This window comes from Plectropomus leopardus, chromosome 22 (genome assembly GCF_026936395.1).
Source record: "Plectropomus leopardus strain MGB_pleo_1.0 chromosome 22, ASM2693639v1, whole genome shotgun sequence".
NCBI lineage: Eukaryota > Metazoa > Chordata > Actinopteri > Perciformes > Serranidae > Plectropomus > Plectropomus leopardus.
Window position 1 is genome coordinate 20,902,335 of NC_142197.1, and position 19,666 is coordinate 20,922,000.

The window sequence follows — 19,666 nt, forward strand, 5'->3', positions numbered from 1 at the left end:
AAAAATAGACAGTAACATTAATAAATATGAAGCCTGATGCTTCAGGGTCTCTCTGGCAGACAGAAGAAACCAGGCTCACACGCCGAGAGATGGTCCAGCGGTAAAGACTCGTATGTTTGGATCAGCATGTGTCCTTGTTTCTGAAAGATCACATCCATTCACAGCTACACAACGACACACTGTTACTTCTTTTTTTTTTTCACTATTGCTTCCTAAAAAATGAAAATAAACTCTTTTTTAGCCCAGTTTCACTCGAGTAATTATTAACAAATTTGTTAAGTGCACCTGCAGCTCAATAAAGCTTTTTTAAGCCTCTTTTTGCTTATTGTTTGGTTTCACAGCATATTTTCGGTACTATTCAGTCTCACTACCCATCAACTCCTTTTTTCCAGTGGCAGCAGGCACTGATGAACTAACTACACATGTTTTCTCTGGAGTTAAACAGCTAGTTAGCATAGGCATGGGCAATATCACAATATTACGGTATACCAGGCTATTTAGACATCCTGACTGTGTGAGTTATAATGGTGATAGTAGCGCTGCACACTGATACAATCATATACTAAATTCACCAGTGACATTCCAGGAAGGTATGAAAAAATAGATACCACCCAAGCCTAAGTTAGCAATTAGCTGAAGAAAAAAGTAGAATTATATCAGCCAAATCAGATTTGGCTGTTCAATACAAATATTCAACTATATAAAGAGTTTGAATGAGATTTGGCAGGACATTCAGGCTGACAGTGACATTCAAGTTACATAGTAAACAAGCCAAACTGGCCCTGCAAGCGAATGCATGCTAACTACGCTAATGACAGATGGGAAATGTTCATCAACATTTTTTGCTGACAAACAAAAGTCAGAGACTGTATCGTGTTTTGTTGCTGTGAGCAGTTAATTCGCCACTTGAATGCAGAAGGCAGAGGATAACATTATCTCTGACTGAACAAAACCTGTCCTCCTGAGCAGCTTCCTCCATCTCACTCAGACTCACTGTGTCTGCAGCTTCCTGGAGAGCAGCATAAAGCTTACTCTGCAAATAAATCTTGGGAACATAACATTGCAAGAAGCACACTGCACATTGTTTGCCCCCCCAAAAAAGAATAAATTAATTAAAACTATAACTTGAAGGATCTCAGTCTACCGAGCAGGCTTCAACTGATGATACAAATCTTAACTTTTAGAGGACAACTCTGGAAGAAAATTGATTACTTAGCAACAAAAGGCCCAGATGTTTCCCTCTGGAGTTGGTGAAGACAAAAATAAAGCTAAAGGAGATTCGCAGGTATAGGCCAGATACATGACTCAGAGTTGCTAACATGTTAGCTATTACTGCTTAAAGGTGGCTTCAGGGCTTTGTATAGCTGCTTGTTTTGGAGTTCCTGTGCCCTTAATGGAGCTTTAACTAAGTGCGTTCACTGGCCTTGACATTGTTAATCACACTTCTGTAATGTGAAGAAAAGGAAAGACACTGTCTAAACATTTTGCAGATATGTTCAATATGAAAAAACAAACAGAAGACATAGTTCATTGCAACACCATGTATCCTCTAAAATGAGGTAGACAATGCAAAAAAGTTAAGCAAGAAAATAATCTTAAGGAGACAGGAATAAGAGAAAAGTAAGATCTCAGGAGAGATGCATTGCTCACACGCACACACCAGCACACACACACACACACCCTCCTTTCACACTTCAAAGTTAATGTATTTACACAGATGGACAGAGAATAGGGCGTGTCCTGGCTGCAGTCTCTATGGATGTGAATGTGTGCGTGTGTGTGCATGTGCGTGGGTGGGCATTCAAGTTCCTGCATGGCTCTGTGTGGACATTTATGCAAATATGCACTTACAAAGTTTTTCACATGCATTTTGTTTTTGTTATGTTTTAGATGTGTGTGTGCAGACATACAAGAGTGCAAATCAGTGTGTTTGTAGGCTCCTGCAGTGTGCAGGATACTTGGCGGCTGCTGGTGTGTGTATGTGCATATAAGGTGTGGCCTGGGGCATTTTCCAGACTGACACATGAAAGAATTCATATCAGAGTTCTATAGAAGTCTTTCATCTGTATTTTTAAGAGAGGAAAAGACAAAAGCTGTTGACAGAGACACAGAGAGACAGAGAGAGAGAGAGAGAGAGAGAGGAGAGGAAGGTGAGATGAGATGAGGAGGAACAGGAGTTTCCAGTGTATGCGATGGAGAAAAACAGGAAGAAAAAGGAGAAGTATATTACTTACAATGCAAAGTATATTCTTGCCGGAGGACACAGACGCACAGGAACATGACCTCTCTCTTCTGGCATATCATCCTCGCTCCTTCCCGCTGTCTCTCTCTTTGCTTTTTAGTGTTTACATCCACGAGAGCCTCATATGTGCAGCGTCTGCAGTAAAAATATGAAAAAGGTTAAGAAAAAATAGTGCAGATTAACATTTTCCAAGTCAATTATTATTAATCTAAATTATTTTTTTAATGTCTGGATTTATTAGTACTTATTTTCATCCATAAAAAGCAGGTGGAATTTGTGTTTTAGTCATGTAACTTTACCATTATTTCTCTTTTTTTAACTACATGACATAGTGCCAAGTAATATCAAAACTTATCCAGTCAAATGATACCTGCATTAATCCTTTTTGCACCAGATCTTTAAAAAATGACATATTGCAGTTTTTCGCTTGCATCCAATCACATGTGTTGGTACTTGCACAGGTATCATCATTTTTCAAAGACTACCAAAATCCTAAGTCTGTTCAAGAGATCCAGCAGCCTAATCAGCAGTTCATATATACTGTTTTTCCCCTCACTTTCTCTTCAACACCTCCTGAGCTATGCTAATAAATAACTAATTTGTTTTTGTCTGTTTCTTAAAGAAACCCTAATAATTTGGGGGATGAATTTTGATATAACAAAAGCGTTTTTTGATTTCGTATAGGCCCAAACTTACACATAGTAAAGTTACGCTTTGAGTAGCAGGCTGTTTACCAATAGAGTCCTCTGCTTCTCAATCAGATCCACCCCTCGTCCCGCCACAGCTCCACCCTCTAATCCAAATGTGGCCACTACAAAATCCAAAATATGGTCACTATAAAACATTTCCCAATGTGAATGACTTTTTATTTCAAATTAGAAAATGGTTGAGACCCCTAATAGGATACCACACGGTATCCTATCAGGGGCCCGATTTGGCCCGTGGGCTGTAAGTTGCGTAAATTCCTGGTTTAATCTGTTCATAATTATTATGTGAGTCAGTCCATTAGTTATAGTTGCTGGTTGATCTGAATTGCATGTAATGTAATAATGGGGCATGGGGTATTTAAACTATGCCTTCTCCAAATGTCTCTGCACCTTCCTGGAAAAGTAGAATAAGGAGAAACAGAAAAGTAAAGAAGACCTGAGACAAATCAGGGCAGGCCAGGAATTAGCCAGAGGCAAGTAACACACACACAAACACACACAATGACATGTAGGATAGAAATGCACCACATGACGACATGTGAAACAGCTCTACCTACAGTATATCTGCTGTAGCTGCAGGCAACTACCACAAAAACATGTTTTAAGAGTTCTTAAACCGCATTATATGTTGGAGAAATAGGTAAAAAAAAAAAAAAGTAGAACTTAATCTTTGAGCACCTTTTATTCGTAATATGTTGTTCTGTTGCCGAAAGAGGCCCTCGGTTTAAACATTAGGATATTAGGACTGTATAAAATGTATGGTAAATATATTCTTTTGTAGAGTAACAAGGAAATTGCCAGTGAATAACTGCAAAAAAAAAAAACTGTCAGATGTTCGGAGTATAAATCTGAAGTATGTATCAGCTCCTTCGTATCCAAAACAAAAGTGTGTGTGCACATAAACATGTCAGCAATGATCTCAGCTCAGAGTCCTGTTGCATTAATTAAACATCCATCGGCTGATGTGAATCAAACTGTGACATCAACAGTGGGGTGACTCTCCTATTGGATGATTCAGCTGTGAGACCACTCTGCAGACACTTAACCACGGGTGACGTTTAACCATGTTCTTATGTTTCCTCTCACAAAGTCTTCTTTCTGTGTTTCTATCCTTCTCTGCCAATCTCTGCTCCCTCTGCAAGATTCACTTGCACGGTCAGGCACTATCAGCAGTCAGTCAAAGCAGCTCACCCATAATGATGCATAACCTTAAGCCTTAAGAAAAAATGTCCAAAAAAAAAGTTTATTGTACCAGGTTGTAAACATGTTTATGTAAAGTAGGACATTTTCACCGTGCTCTCATCACACGCTGCAGCTCTGTCAGTGAACTTTCGGGTCTACATATTACGAGTTAGGTATCCCTGTGTGTCTGTTTATGCTGTGGGATGTGGCTATCCTGATGTAAACAAATGCACATAGTGGGATGACATCGCACATGGTTGTGTTTCGGCAAAAACAGATAGCAGCTGCAATCACTTTTTGGCAAGTTGAAAATTGCATTTTATTTGTTGCATTGATCTTTTAAAGGTATTTACATGGTAAAAAGGGATTGGGTGAGCTTTAATCTGTCAAATATATTACAAATATATCACTATCAATGAAATCGAGTCAAGTCATGATGCGGAGGGCTGTCTCTCTGCTGCTGCCATCCATCGATCAGCTGTTGTGCAGACAGCTGGCACACAGTCTGTATTCAGCTGCCTTTCCTAAAAACAAAACTGTAACTATTTCTGTGCATTTTCAGTATTAGCTCTCTAACCAGCGGCTACGTGTTGGATGTTCAGTAAAACACAAGACAAACAGTGGTGAGGACTAAATTTGTGCGTTTTTACCAACATCATGATCACCAAGTCAATTCAGCACTATCACCTGACTGTTTTACCTCAGCTGTCTTTTTTCTTTGTTTCCTTTTGTGCTAAACATATGAGCTGTGCACGTGCGTGCTGGGGTGAAGCCCTGCGTGAATGGAGTGGAATTGACAGAGGCAGCAGAGACTGAAACACTGATTTGATAAATAACATAAACATATTTAGATTACTCAATAAAAACATAGTTTAGACCTTTTCACGATGAAAAGTGACCTTAAATGACTTTTTTTGTGATTTGGCGCCACACACAGGCCTAAAATAAAATTAATTTGACTTTTCGGGGGGACGGGGCTGCGATGGCGCCTGGCCTTGATGGTTTGAATAGTAAGTTAAAACTGTCAAGACTAAACTAGATAAGAAAAAGATAAATTGTGGGGTTGTTAAACTCCTTGCCTACCTGCCAATGAGTCTCCGCCATCTGCTTCGGTGTCCGGCTGGTCCTCTAGATTAGTAGTCTAGCTATCAGGCTAAAAAAAATACATCTGTCTCTTTTCCAGAGAGGCGAGGGGAAAAGAAACTGAAACAGGAAATATTTTTCCATATGTTAAGCTCCATGTTGTCCTTTTCTCACTTCACCTTCGCTTTTTGCTCCACTGGCCATTTTTTTATCCATTTTGAACGTTCGGTCTTGGCGCTTTCCAGTTCTCATGGTCACATGACTCATCGTCGTCATCACAGGCACTGCAACTAAACAATCATAAAACTTTTGTTATTATCAAATAAAGTAGGTGTGTGAATTCATTCATATTGCAACACAGATACTAGCATAAAGTGAAGTATTTATCTGATTTTTTTTTTTAAAAAAAAGGAAGAGGAAGCAAAGGCTGGATGGTACAGTTGGTGGGGTTTAGAGGCCCCGGGCCCCGGGTCAATCGGCCCAGTGATTGGTCCGTGCTTGCCGCTATGGAGTCCCGTGGGTTGTAACGTTACATCTCGAGTCGAGTCACGTCATTTAAAACCAAATTCTGGTCTGCGCACTGTAATCCATTCTACACCAAATTTAACCCAAATGCAGTTACCTCGTCTGTCTTCGGGGTTAAAAAACACACACAAAAAAAATCCTTCAACCCCCTCAGCTGCAGCCGGCACAGTCTTCACCCTCATCCTCTCACAGCAGCAGTGGAAAACACACCCAAACTTTGGACAAGTCCTGTCAGTTAAAAATGGTAATACAATGTTGAGATCCGAGTTGAAATCGGCAGGACAAGAGCTAACTAACTACATAAACGAGGTTCCATGAGGTTTCACTGTGATGTGTGAAAGGTCGGCTCAGTAAAATGACAATTAGGCAAAAGCCAATAAAACGTTATTATGATGTGTTCAAATGTAACATCAAGAAAAAGAAATTTCAGTTCTTGGCGAGAAACTTGAAGAAAGAAAGAAATAATTTGAAAAATGGATAGTAGAGATGGAATTACAACCTGTTTAAGGTCATATCATGAGCTCTAATCATTTTATAATACATAATCAAAACTAATAATAAGGATTTTTGAATGTAGAATATTTTAATTAAAATAGAATAATTTATTTCCTAATCACTAAAAACAAGACCAAAAGTGACGATAAAACCAGTTCTGTTAAAAACATTTTGTCACCTCAGCTCTCCTCCAAATAATAGAAAAGTCCATTAAGGAGTCTCGATAACGGTATCTATATCAATAAAATTTAACGATCCCCATCTCTAGTCATCCCCCTACATGCTTTGTTTACAGCGTGGTAACAACATCCCAGAGCGTAAACAGCAGACGCAGAGGGGTACGTAAAAGTATAATAAATAGACGAGGAAGTCCACTGACACCATAATAATATATGAAATGCACAAATGAAACATTCGAGATTTGCAGAAACGTACAGTGCCAAAACTTTCTTCCGCTGTCTGGGCTGTAACAGAGCTTAAGTACTACTTGCAGCTATCAAAACAACTGTAGTCTGTCATTTCTAAATTTTCACGATTCAACAGGTTGCTTGTTGGCATTGTTAAAATCTTGAATAAACAAAACAGGACATGAAAAGGCATGCAAGGGAATTTAAGTGCTATTCACACGTTCCTCTATTATTACCAGTCCTCCTCTATCTATAAACAAGTCTGTTCTGCCCAACTATCTTATACCCTTTTCCAAATTTTTTTCCAGGGGCCGAATTCACAGATGTTAATGATACAAAAAGTTCCTACTCGGCACAAAATTCTAAAAAATTTCTTACAAATTATTACGCTTTCTAAGAATTTCCCATTAAAGTTAGGACTAGATCCTGGTAAAGATAAAAACTGGACTGCCTGGACTTCAAAAGTGAGTCCAGTGCTGTAAGCAAAAGTCTGTGACTGAGTTCCTGTTTCAAAATGATGGCCATCCTTTCAGCTTAAAAGCTGTCTAGCATTTCATACACAGTTCAACCATATAATAGGTTCTGGTGTAGTGTCATTCAGGCTACAGGAGCTCTCAAATATTATTTGCAGATTGTACCTGAATATGGTCCCAGGTCTACGCCACAGAGAAAAACCAGTGGGACCCACCAAAACAGGCCTCTTTGATTGTCCCATTCTTAAAATATCTATCTATTCACTCCATTCACTCACTTTCCTTTTCTTTTTTTTACATGTTATCCTGTTTTTTTGGCTTCATAAGAAAAAGAGACTCACACAGATATGTGTGATTCCACACATGCTGGAGTGTGACCAGCCACCAGCTTACGTTCTGCTTGTGTCTCATGCCAAAGATAAGCCTATAAAGACCCAAATATTTACGTGCCTCTGGTCACTGAGAGCAAGGTTTGTCAAATGACCAGAATATAGACTAAAGTCAAGCCTTCAACTTACATAATCCTCTTTGGAAATGCACACAGTTATATGCACACACTCAGACTGACAGATCGGATTTAGGAGTAAAGGTTCAAATCTGCCGCACATCCGGATTTGGCTAAATTGCAGGTTATTGCATCATCATCAGAGCACAGCAGTGGTTTCTTGGAGAACAGTTAACTAACGTAAAGGCTGTTTTCAATATGCATTAAGCTCAAAATGTCCACCATATGGCTGCTTTGCGGTTCCATATTTCACTGAAAAATGTAAAGCACTTAGCTCAATGTTAAATGTCGGACCATAACGTTTTACTCAGGATGCTGTTAAGTATGAACGTGTCCACCACCACCACCCACAACTAAACAGCTGGTGTTGATCATGATCTTAATGTAACCATCATGTTAGCAGCTTGTGACCCGACACAGTTGCTGCTGATTTCACATGTTGTTGTTTTTTAAGTGTCCATGTTAAAAAGTTACTGTAGTCTGAAATTGTGCATATACTGCTGCTCCTTTAACTTGTTTACAGAGGGCTCAAGGATCTTGAAGGCTTGAAATCCATGTTTGATTGAGTGTTTTCTGGTGGAATGGGCTCGTACCAGAGGATGAGGCAGACAATTTGGCCTTCAAGGACAAGTTTGCAATTGCAAGACGTTGCTAGATTCATATATATGCATGCACAACAGTCTCCAACCCCCACTGCGTGGGCGCTAACCTCAACTCATTTTTCTGCCATGAGGTTTCGCTTAATCGTCTTGTGGTCGCATGTCAATTTGGCCTCATACTACAGAGAGGGAAACTACCTGTTGTTCCATTTAAACACGCACAGCTGCGAGCATAAAAGCATAAAAGTCACAATCAGGAGTGCACAATAGTGGTGACTCCAAACCAGGAGTAAAGGACGCCCAGGGGTTACATGGATAGCTGCTGCTCAACTCATTTTAACAAATACAACTTATGATTCCATGAGACGAAAAAGTACTGAGAAAGCCTCTACTGAACAGAAACTTAAACAGCTAAAGCAAAGTGATGAATGAAATGTTAACATAGATTTATTTTGTAATGACAAGGTTAAAATAGTAAAAAAGCTATGAGAGCAATGGATAGTTCAAACATTTATCAGTGAGATACACAGTTGAAACAGTTAAAAGTAGGCTGATGGATAAAAAAGTTTAAATAGAAAGGTAACAGTGCTAGATAAACAGCTGAAATAGTGATAGCTAAATGGTTGAAATAGTTTGCTAAAAGTAGGCTTACATTGATGGATAAATGTTTGAAATTGCTTGCGAAAAGTAGGCTAACCCTGATGGATAAATGGATAAAATTATTAGCGAGACGGCTGATTGCTGTACAGTTGAAATATCTGTAGTTTGCTTAATTAAATGGTTGAAACTGTCAGACAAATGTAGGCTGACAGAAATATATAATTACAAATACAAAAATAGATAATTGCTTAAAATAGTTAGCTAAAAGTAATGAATAACTGGTTGAAGCTGAAGTTTAATGGATAAATGGTTGAAATAATTTAATAAATAAATAGTTGAAACTCTCAACTAAAAGTAATATAAAAAGAGAAATGGTTGAAATAATTAGCTTAAAGTTATGAATAAACATTTGAAACAGTAAGCTAAAAGTAGGCTAACCTAAATGGATAAACAGTTGGGATAATTAACTAAAAGTAACAAATGCAGACTACTAGATCAATGATTGATAACGTCACCTAAAAGTAGGTAACCATAACAGGATAAACTGATAAAACAGTCAGCTTAAAAAAGGCTAATGTAAACAGATAACCAGTTCAAAAAGTTAGCTAAAAGTAATGTATAAACAGTTGGATCTGTCAGCTAAAAGCAGGCTAACATTAATGGATTTAGCTGAAACAGCTAGCTTAAAGTCATAGAAAAACAGTTGAAATAGGCTGCTTAGAGTAATGAGTAAACTTTTGAAACAGTCAGATTTAAGTAGGATAGATTAATGGTTGAAATGGATACCTAAAACCAAATAATAAGTGGTTGAAATATCCAACTTCAGCCTCTCCAATCAACAGTACAAGATCTGCTAGCTCTTGTGTCACCAAAACCATCAAATGCTAGTTACCTAACAGAAGAAAACATTCAAACTATAGGGTAGCACTTGTAATATATACTGTAAATGTTCCAAATTCATGCAAGTATTTGCTGTTCAAAACAAACGTAGAATTCACTACACAATTACTTTTGCTTATAATGAAGAACTGACAACATACCTGTTTCAAAATGATTAAGTCCTGTCTTGAATTAAAGGCTCATAGCTTAAAGTACAAACATTTAAATCCCAAAAGCAAAAGGGCCAACAGCTGCAAACTTCAAATCTCCAGACAGGAAATGATGTCAGAGATGCATTCAGGGACCACAGGAAACCTCCAAGAGCTCCTGTATGGCCAGAGAAAAGAAAACTCTGTACCTTATTTCGTGCTTTGTTGACATATAAAGTAAACTTTCTGGTACATTCAAAGGGAAAACACAGTTTCATGATAAGCAACATAGTATATAATTATTTACTTTAAAAGATTAGGGATTTTCACAGTACATCATATGACAAAAAAGCATGTCTAATGTGCGTAGGCCTATTGTTTTTTCTATAGCTTCTGCCTAAAGCTCTACCATCTTATCTGTTGAACTAAATGTATCAAACAAACTTTCAGTTTAGGAGATTGTCCAGAACACTCAATGTAAATGCCTTACTTTTGTTTTTTCTTTCAACATCAGTCATAGGATAAAATTTCCAGTCCCCAGCTGTCTTGACTGCCTGCAATTTGGCCTGCATTAGAAATCAGCCATTAATTGCGATATCACTCCTTTCATTTATTTATTTCAGGCCTGCGTATCATAAGCACTTTCCATAATTGATTATTGGTAAAAAAAAAAATTAAAAAAAAAGTAATGATTGATTAATCATAATTTGAAAAAAAAACTTTGCTTATTTCAAAGAATACTAAATGTGTGTTTTCCTCAATCAAAGCTTACAACATATTGCATATACTTTGACAGCATTACAGCTATCGATTAATAGGTTAAATGTCCTGTGTTTGATAAAAAACGTGTTAACAACAAATTAATCGATTGCTGATAAATTGTTATCATCCTTAATTTATATCTTTCTGATTTCATTTTTACAGAAACAGTACACATTAATAAACAATGCTCTAAATGTGTTAGCCTTAGGCTGATTTTCAACTGTTTTCCCAGAGCCAGGTGTCGAGATAGCACAAAAGCAAAAAGACAAAAGCATGAAAACGAATAATAGCATGAATAAAAAAATGAATGTAAAAATAAGTCAAATGGTTAGCACTCAACTTCACATATTTTAGTGTGGATACACTAACTGGTCAAAGGTGAATAAACATTGCTGGTGTCCCTCTTTGTACTGTAAAAGAGTGCAAGGAGTTGTAAAACAACCAAAATCTAATCAGTTCATCGGAGTCCAAGTGAAGTTTGTGCCAAATTTTTTTTTAAAAATCTTGATTTATCACTTCATGTCAGAAAAGGTTCCTTAACCTTTACATGTAATTCTAGCCAACTATAAAACCAACAATAATAACTGGTTCAAAAGTCTGTGTTATGAAGTGGTCAAAGGCTTAATTAGACAATGAGACATTTAAAACTGCATTTAAAGCAATTTTTGACCACTAGGTGGCAGAAATAATCCTAGAAACACAGGCCTGATATATCATTATGATCTCAAGTTGTTTTAAGAAACAGTTGTCTACTTACACGTTTGGCTGACAGTTCATCATGAGCATCCAAATTGTGTGTCTGGGCACTTGAGAAAAGCAGGTTAAGTCACTTTTTAAATCACTTTTTTCTTCTTTTATTTCTGTTTTGGGTTCCACTATCTTGCAAGAAATATACAGGTTTTCTCTACCATGAAGACACTTTAATTGTGGGGTTTTCCATCTGAATCAGAATGTAATTTTACAATTGATTTAGGATGTTTAACATTGAGTGAGCAGTCCACTTACTTTTGTATTTTCTTCTGTATCAGGACAACCTGTGGAAAAGCAAAGATGGTAAAAGGCAGGAGGGAACAGTGGAAGATTTTGGCAGGACTCATTCCTAGACCAGCTGCCATTTTTGTACACCTGGTCTACTGAATGACTAAGAACGTCCAGCCAAGACCAATCAAGCCTAGACATAGTTTTCCTTGACTTTCGCCTCACCTGATGCCAAAAGATAAAGAGGTTCCTCAAGCAGATAAACCAACAAGATTAAACAGGCACCTGAAATAATCACAAATACGATGTCCATGAAAAAAAAAAGTGAATACATTTGAATATCTGTACTTGTAGAATTATATCAATATATTGTTGTCAAAGTGGTTGCAATGCAGCATTCTAGCAAGCACAGAAACCTGCTTCAGCCTTGTATGTTTATTATTTTCTGAGGAATTTCCACTTAACCGGGTAATCTCAAAAGGACTACCCAGTCAAAAAAAAAGGCCCAAATACAAAATAAAAAAAAAAGAACAGACTGATGAGATAAAATCAAACAGATCACACAACATGTAAAAATTATTTCATAATCCACCAAACAATCATGTATTTAAGAACTTCTACACCAGCGTAAGTGAGGAAAGGATCAGGTAAGGATGAACATTTATCTTCTTGAATGACAGAAACCAGCATAACACCACTATCACAATTTCCTTGTCCTAAAGTCAATGTGAATACATTTATAGGTAACAATATACCACTGAGTCCTAACTGAGCAGACAGATGTCGTGTTTTGTCGTATCAGAAATACAAGAGCAGTTACAAGGCATCAGAAACAGTGCTGAAGGTTTACAGCATGTCGGCATCTTAACATCATTATGAGAATTGGATATGGTGCTCCACAATGGCGAAAATTTATTCTAAAGAAAGTTGCTAACCTGTTGCCCCAATTATTTATTTTTTTTATAGGATGGCTAAGGCATGACCAGGACTACTCTTCCTCTGATTGGCAAGTGCTCGTTGCCCTCATTGGCTGGGCTGGCTATGTCTAAGCATGAGGAATTAGATTGGTTGGGGTTAGGGTAAGAATGTCAGGGTAAGGCAATCAGATGTAGAGTAAGACAGAGTAGGGTAGGTCATACCTTCGTCATGCTAGAGAAATATAAAACTAACCACCAGGCATTTACACCGAAAAGTCATGTTGGCCACCAAGACTGGACAGGACTCACAGTTCCACGCCATAACCAGGTCTCTTAGACATATCCACGGTTAAAGTTAAACTGAAATTTAAATTCATTTTTGCTAAGAAATCTACATACTCTTTACATCACTGGTGTTTGCTTCAACTTATGCACATACTTGGTCCCAGCTGGAATTACCAAACGAAGACATAAAAGTGTTAGAAATTTTTCTGTCCTGATTGCACCTCCTACATTTGGGGCATGAGTTTTTGGTCCCTACTAACAATGTCATTGTTGGTAAATTGAGGGGTCCAATATTAACAATACTTTCTAATATCACTAATTTTAACCAGGCTCCCAGGAAGTGAGCCAGACTATGATGCCAAATTTTGGAATAGTATAATTTTAGCATCACATGATGCCCTGCAGCTGAAAAAGGCTTTTCCTCCTTAACTTACATTAAGAAAGAAACGTCTGTAAATCAGTGGATGCATTTTAATAAAGCGCCACAAACCACAACAAAATGATTCCTTGCACTGCCAGAATCTGATCCACTTGGCCGATATAGCCGTTTGACCACAAAGTGCTTCCGATGCCAATCATAACCTTTCCCATTATATTATTTAAAAAGCCAGATGTTCACAGTGTTAGCAGTTATTTGTGCAGTGAGAAACAGGCTTTGGCAACACCAACAGTCTGCACTAATGTGCCCAAAAAAAGATCTTATCCTTTTCATGAAAAATGTCAAATCATGCACATTAGCTTCATTATTATAACTTGTATTTCCTAACACAAAAAGTGAGAATTCAAATTTCAGTTTGACTTTAACATAAAAAAGCTAATGGAGTGAGTATGCTAGTAAGTTGTGAACAACTATACAGCGATTGTTTGACCACATAGACGGTCTTTGTTAGCTAGCTATTATATAAACATGAAATCAATCAGATCTATCAGTGATGAGAAGACTGGTTGTCAGAAACAGATAGCTCAGTTGTACTAAACCAAATATGTTGACACTCTGTGTTAATCGAGAGCTGAAGATTTCAAACATGACTGCCAGACGTTGCATAAGTTCTTTTATGCAAGACGCAGCCCCTCTATTTTTGCGCAGTAGTGACCCAGATTTATTACTTACCTGCAGGGAAAATACAGACTGATGTTTTGTAATAAAGAAAGGATTGTCAAGGGACGTTTTTGTGAGTAAGATCAATTCTAGCTCACTCGCATTCACAGTCTGCAAAAGAGTTGGCTTTCTCTTTGCATTCAGAAGCGTGACTATTAAATCACTCTGTACTCAACTGACAGTTGTAAAGTCCATATGGCTAACAGGGAAAACATTTGCTTCACAGATCTATTTCTAAAACTTACAGCTTGGACTGTCTATGATCTATGAGTGGCATGCAACAGTGTGCCACGTTGGCATGTGCACCCGTCCATCAAAAGCAGAGAAACAAATGACCAGTAGCTGTGTGGTGACGAACATTACAGTTTCAGTACAGTCTGAAAACGATTCCTGAATTCTACGGAGAAAAACTAACTGGAAAACAGTGAATGAATTGCTCCTCTGGAAGGCTCATGTGTGTTTTCGGTACCATGTCTTGAAAAGTACAGGAAATGTGGACTGCTGTAGCCGCTACGAAGTCTGTTAAAAACAAAAAAACATAAAGAGCATAAGCACATAAAGCAGGAAAATTCGGACAGCCCCAAGCCCGAGTACCGAGCCCAAGTCCATCAATCTATTAAGTGTTCATCACTGAATCAGTCCATTTGTTTAACAGTTCTTTCTTTATCTCCAGTCTCCTTTGAGTTCTTGTAATATTCAGTTGTTCAGCCTAAAACTGTAATTATTGCTTGTCTACGCTATGAAGCAAGTCTGCCTCGCTAAATAATTTATTTTTACCAAAAAGTAAAAATTATAACACTTTACCAGGTGAACAGTCGGTACAAGTAGGAACAACACACAGACACCATTCAACCAGCGCAGACATGAATTCAGATTGGTTCAAAGTGATGCTGTGACTTTTTTAAATCACAGCACAACTGTGTCAGACACACCGGGACACAAAAGACACAGGCAAAGACACTCATGGACCCAATCACCCGTGCAACATGTTCTCCAGTCCCGAGGCCCAGCTGAGGCGCCCCTACAGATGTGTGTGTTACAAGTCACACTGCCGTGTGTCTCGAATTCTCATTCTCATTTCTGGCCAATGGGGGAATGCTCCCGGTGAACTGGCTGAAGCTGGCGGCCCTACACCTCGCCCTCGGTCCTCCTCCGTCTCCGGCCAAGCCCTGCGTCAGACCCGAGGGTAGAGTACTGAAGCGGCCCGGGATGGTCAAGCCCTGACCTGGGTGGAGAGTGTGGCTGTCTGGGTGGAGGGTGGTGTCCTTGGAGAAAAGGCTCTGGATGAGCTGGAATTTTTCTTTCTCTTCCTGTAAGAAGACGTCAACCAGGAGCTTCTTCTCGCGTTTGAACTGCTCCACAATGGTTTTGGGAATGTCGGGGATCCCCCAGGCGACCATGAGGCTGAGGAACATCACCAGATTCTGGAGGAGGAAGAGGAGAAAGGCGTGTATGATAGAGGAAAAGATGGAATGGTATGAGGAAAATTGAAGAAAGATGGACGATAAAGGTAACCTGACATGCCAAATGGTTTGTGAAGCAGAACTAGGAAACCATTATTGGAAACTGTTTGGTAAAGGGCAGGCATTTTCAAAAAGTACTTGGCAGATAATTGGATGAACCATCCATCTGTCACAGGTCAGTCGAGAGAGAATAAAAGCATCTTTTCCATAGAGAAAAGCCTTCAGTGACGTTCTTTGCTCTTCTTTCAATGACAAAATACGCTCCAGTTCTGATATAATTGATGCTACTGCAACATCTACAGCAACCTCTTTTGCTGCCATTGTCACCATTGTTGTTTTGAACTCACAGTTGCCTCTGTGTGTCTTGTCATTCACACTGAAACCACACCTGTAGCTGCCGCTCCTCACAGGACACTGAGTGGCTGACACTCAGTGTCAGAAATACTTGAAGCCTGACAAGATCATTTTTTTTCTGTAATCTCGTGAACTCACAATAATCTAGCTGCTGTGCAAGATAACGGCAAAAGCATTCTCAGAAACCATCAGCTATCGTCTCACGACAGTGACAATACGAAAGTCTCTTTCTGGAGATCTGGGGTAGCCAGCAAATATATGGGTCAGAACTTCCTCTTTCACATGCCACTTATTGTCTACAGTTCAATTAGCGACTTGAATCAGGTCCAGACAACATTAAGTCTTATAAACAGATGTCTGCACATGGTGAAGACAGATTAGAGAAGACAAATAAAAAGCTTTATTGTTGTAAGATCATGGCAGATGTGTCCCAATATTGCATTCCCGCCTCTTTTGCTATCCATGCAGACTGTTTACCTGCAGGTTTAGAGTCTTTTTTTAGTTTAAAGTCACTTTTGAGTCTGTGAAGTTAAAGGAATCTAGGATCTAGAACACGTTTTTGAAATGAACCATGTTGATTACATGGGTATTCTGAGCTTAGTAATGTCAGAGAACTATAACAATACTGCAACATTAAAAAGTTATCATCAAAGGATTTTTTTAAAGCCAATTATTCTTTATCCAACCCCATTTGGGGGAAATCATACTCTTACTGTTAACTGCAGGCTGCATAACTTAAGGGACTTGATGATTGTATAAAGAATGTATAATGTCAGATTCAGTGACATACGCTCTGAGCTACAACGTGAAACCTGATTTTTGGCTTAGACCTGATTACATTTTAAAGAGTTGGCACTATTAAAAGTTAGCTACTCGGAGTTCCTATTTGCAATGTGCCTGTTGATTTATACATCCTAAAGAAAACTTTAAATGTGACATTTGTAAGGGAAGTTTTGGAAATATAAGGAGCTTTTTTTCTCTATGATTTCTCCACGGAATACAGGGAATTAATGTGCGAGGAGTACAAAGCAGCAGCAACTCGGTGCTGTAAGTGTATTTTAATAACCAGTGCTACAGGTTGTGTTGGTAAGCAGGCTAAGTTGGGGGGCTAACTTACAGTAAAGTACAATAATTAATGCCCTGTTGTTTTCAGAACACTGGCATGCACCTGTCCATTTCCCCATACATATGTTTCAGTACATTTCATGAGGATAGTAATGTATTATTATGAATGCAAACTTAAGAAAGAAGCCAGAGCAAAATCTGACGCAATACTATTTAAATATTTTGAACAGCTCATCACCTTTCAAGACTGACTCGCCAAATGAAAAACCTAACTGCATTTTGCAACACCAAAGTTATTATTAGGTATACACCTCAGAAAAATACAGAGGTCCTGACCTCGGTGACCCCAATGGTCGATTCAGCCACGCCTCCACGTCTACTCAACCCTCCCACGCTCCCTTGAAAAGCTCTGATCTAAAACATGAGAAACATTAAAGAGGAATTTCCTGAATTCTTTTCAGGTGTCACACAATTAAAGATAATTTGTCTTCAGTAGTACTGAAGAAAATCTTCAGTTGTTGAAGGACATTTGGTAGACATATGTGATGGAGGCGTGCAGGCAGACAGACGGATGTTTATCAGATGAGCTGGTTGCTATCTGACTGAGTCATCTGGTAAGATTCCCGATCATGATGACAGTTCACTGGGATCCGCCTAATTAAAAAAGACTGGCCCAAACAAATACACGCACAATTACTTTATCTGTCTTTACAGATCAGTTCCATTTAGCTGCAGAACACCGCAAAAATGCAAACTACACTGCAGAGTGACGAGGATGATGCACTGGAAAAGTTCCGAACATGTATACGCACCTGTTAAAGACGTCTGACTAAGAGCTTTTAAACGGTCTTAAATGTCTTAACCCCAGACTTATGAGCTGATTGAAACTGACCAGCGTACACAATGAGCTCATACCTGGAACAGGATGACGAAAGCCAGTCTTGCAGCCAGGACACACCAGTACTGTTTGGAGAACGTGTACGCGTCTGGAGACCAGGGGGGCTCCCTGTAGTCTTTGTACCTGAGAAAAAAAACAGTGTGATTGTGTGTAATTTCTTTTGTTTGATTGTTTCACACCTGGTGGAGCTTAGTTTGGAATCAACAGGGTAGTTAGTATGAGCAGTAACATGGAGAAACACGACAACAAAACAGCATCACTGACAAAAACAACATATTTGGCAGAAGATGGACATTCCATTGGCTTAAATTTGTTTTCAAATGCATCAACTTTAATTATCCTGACTGTCTAAAACGATTCCTTCTGCCTGATACATATATTTATTCACTAAGAAGCTTTGGATTGGATCCTTCTTGTAGTGACCTTGCTGTCTAAAAAAGTTGTTTTTAGCTTCTTCAGATTGAAATAAGTTACCATAAAATATATGATTTCTTTCATTATTTCACTCGCTTAATATCTGTCCTCTGTCATTATTTCATGTCATCTTGCTTAAAACACATTAATAATTTTTGTATGTATGCTTGTTTGTGTGTGTATGTGTTTTTAAAATTGTACATGTACACACACACACACATTATTTTTAAAAATGTATTATTATTATTTTCGCTTACTACTTTTTGTGGGTTTGTTGTTTGTTTGATTTTTTTTTTATTGCACTGTCTTGCACTGTCTTGTATACCGTTCTATTTTACATTCGTAAAATGAATATTTGTTTTGGGACCCTCTCGAAAATGAAATGATGCATCTCAAGAGGTTTATCCTAATACAATAAATTTCAATAAAACATCAATCAATGGGTAAAACAAGAAAGGTAGCCTCCGCATTGTCTGATTGACAGGCGATCGCAGATGCAGTTCAGAGCCTCTGACAACCTTCTCTCCCCTGTTCTTATTTATCTCTACCTGGCTGAGATCTGGTCGCATTACAACATCCCACTCCTCCACGCAAGCTTGGGCCCCGACTCAAAGTGCTTAAAATTTATTAGGGTCCCTCTCCTCTGTTTTCTTTGTAGTAAACACTCTTTATTGTGCTGGCAAAACAAAAAGCAGAAAACTCAAACCACATGTCGAAGTAATGGCTTCAAATGGTGATAAGGAATCAGAGAGAGGAGAACAAGTAAGCAAGAAAAAGGAAAGGAACAGAGGCAAACAAATGAGAGGAACATTCTGAGATAAAGAGAGAGAAAAAGGAACTTTAGAAGAGATGACAGAAAAAAGACAGAGAAGATGTGTTTACTTTATAGCTGGCTATCAGATTAAAGACTGAAAGAATTAATGTTAGCGGACAGGCAGAGGATTTTGTCTGGTACAACACACGCATGCACGCACGCGCACACACACACACACACACACACACACACACACAGCATGAAACAGCTGTTTATCTGCTGAAGCGTGTTTATTCTTTGACTTCAAGACTTGAGGAAATTGAGGATCTAAATAAATAAAACAATTCTTGAACTAGTCTTTTATTAGTCATTAATGGAATTAGGTCATTTTATTGATTCGGTCACATTTTTGCTATGCTTTGTTGTCTCACTAAAGAAATACTGGTGAAACATCACTTAAATTAAAATATCAGCTTTTGGTGCTGACAGGCTGTTATCATGCGTCATGCCAGCTGAGTCACAGATGATTCTTGTGACAGTGTATCACTTGCCACTAAGCGCACAGACTGCATGTTAAGAGGCCATAAAAATGAAAATATTGTGCAATGTAACTTGAGGCAGTCGGACAGTTCAGGCGCCAGAGCTGTTGATGCTGAATCTGTTGGCTCCGGCGCAACGAGAAAAGATCAGAACAAAGTAAAATGATGTCAAGTTGTAGTCGAGCTGTCTGACATGCAGATGTAAAAAGAAAATGACTGAGTGTCAAAGTGGCCCATCACTCTCAGGAGCACTACACAATTGCAAAATTTGGTGTCTGAAGAATAAAAACTT

General features: G+C 38.5%; 1 protein-coding gene across 2 annotated transcripts in view; it reads right to left on the reverse strand.

Annotated features, from left to right (window-relative positions):
• Positions 1–12,619: 12,619 nt before the first annotated feature.
• Positions 12,620–19,666, reverse strand: part of ano2b (anoctamin 2b) — a 94,052-nt gene continuing 87,005 nt past the window's right edge. For both annotated transcript variants that reach the window (XM_042511446.2, XM_088072666.1), the window contains 2 exons: positions 17,685–17,790; positions 12,620–15,311 (listed from right to left, as the gene is read on the reverse strand). In XM_042511446.2, coding sequence (XP_042367380.1) covers positions 14,931–15,311; positions 17,685–17,790 — 487 coding nt within the window. In that variant the 3' untranslated portion in view covers positions 12,620–14,930. The remainder of the gene's footprint in view (positions 15,312–17,684; positions 17,791–19,666) is intronic.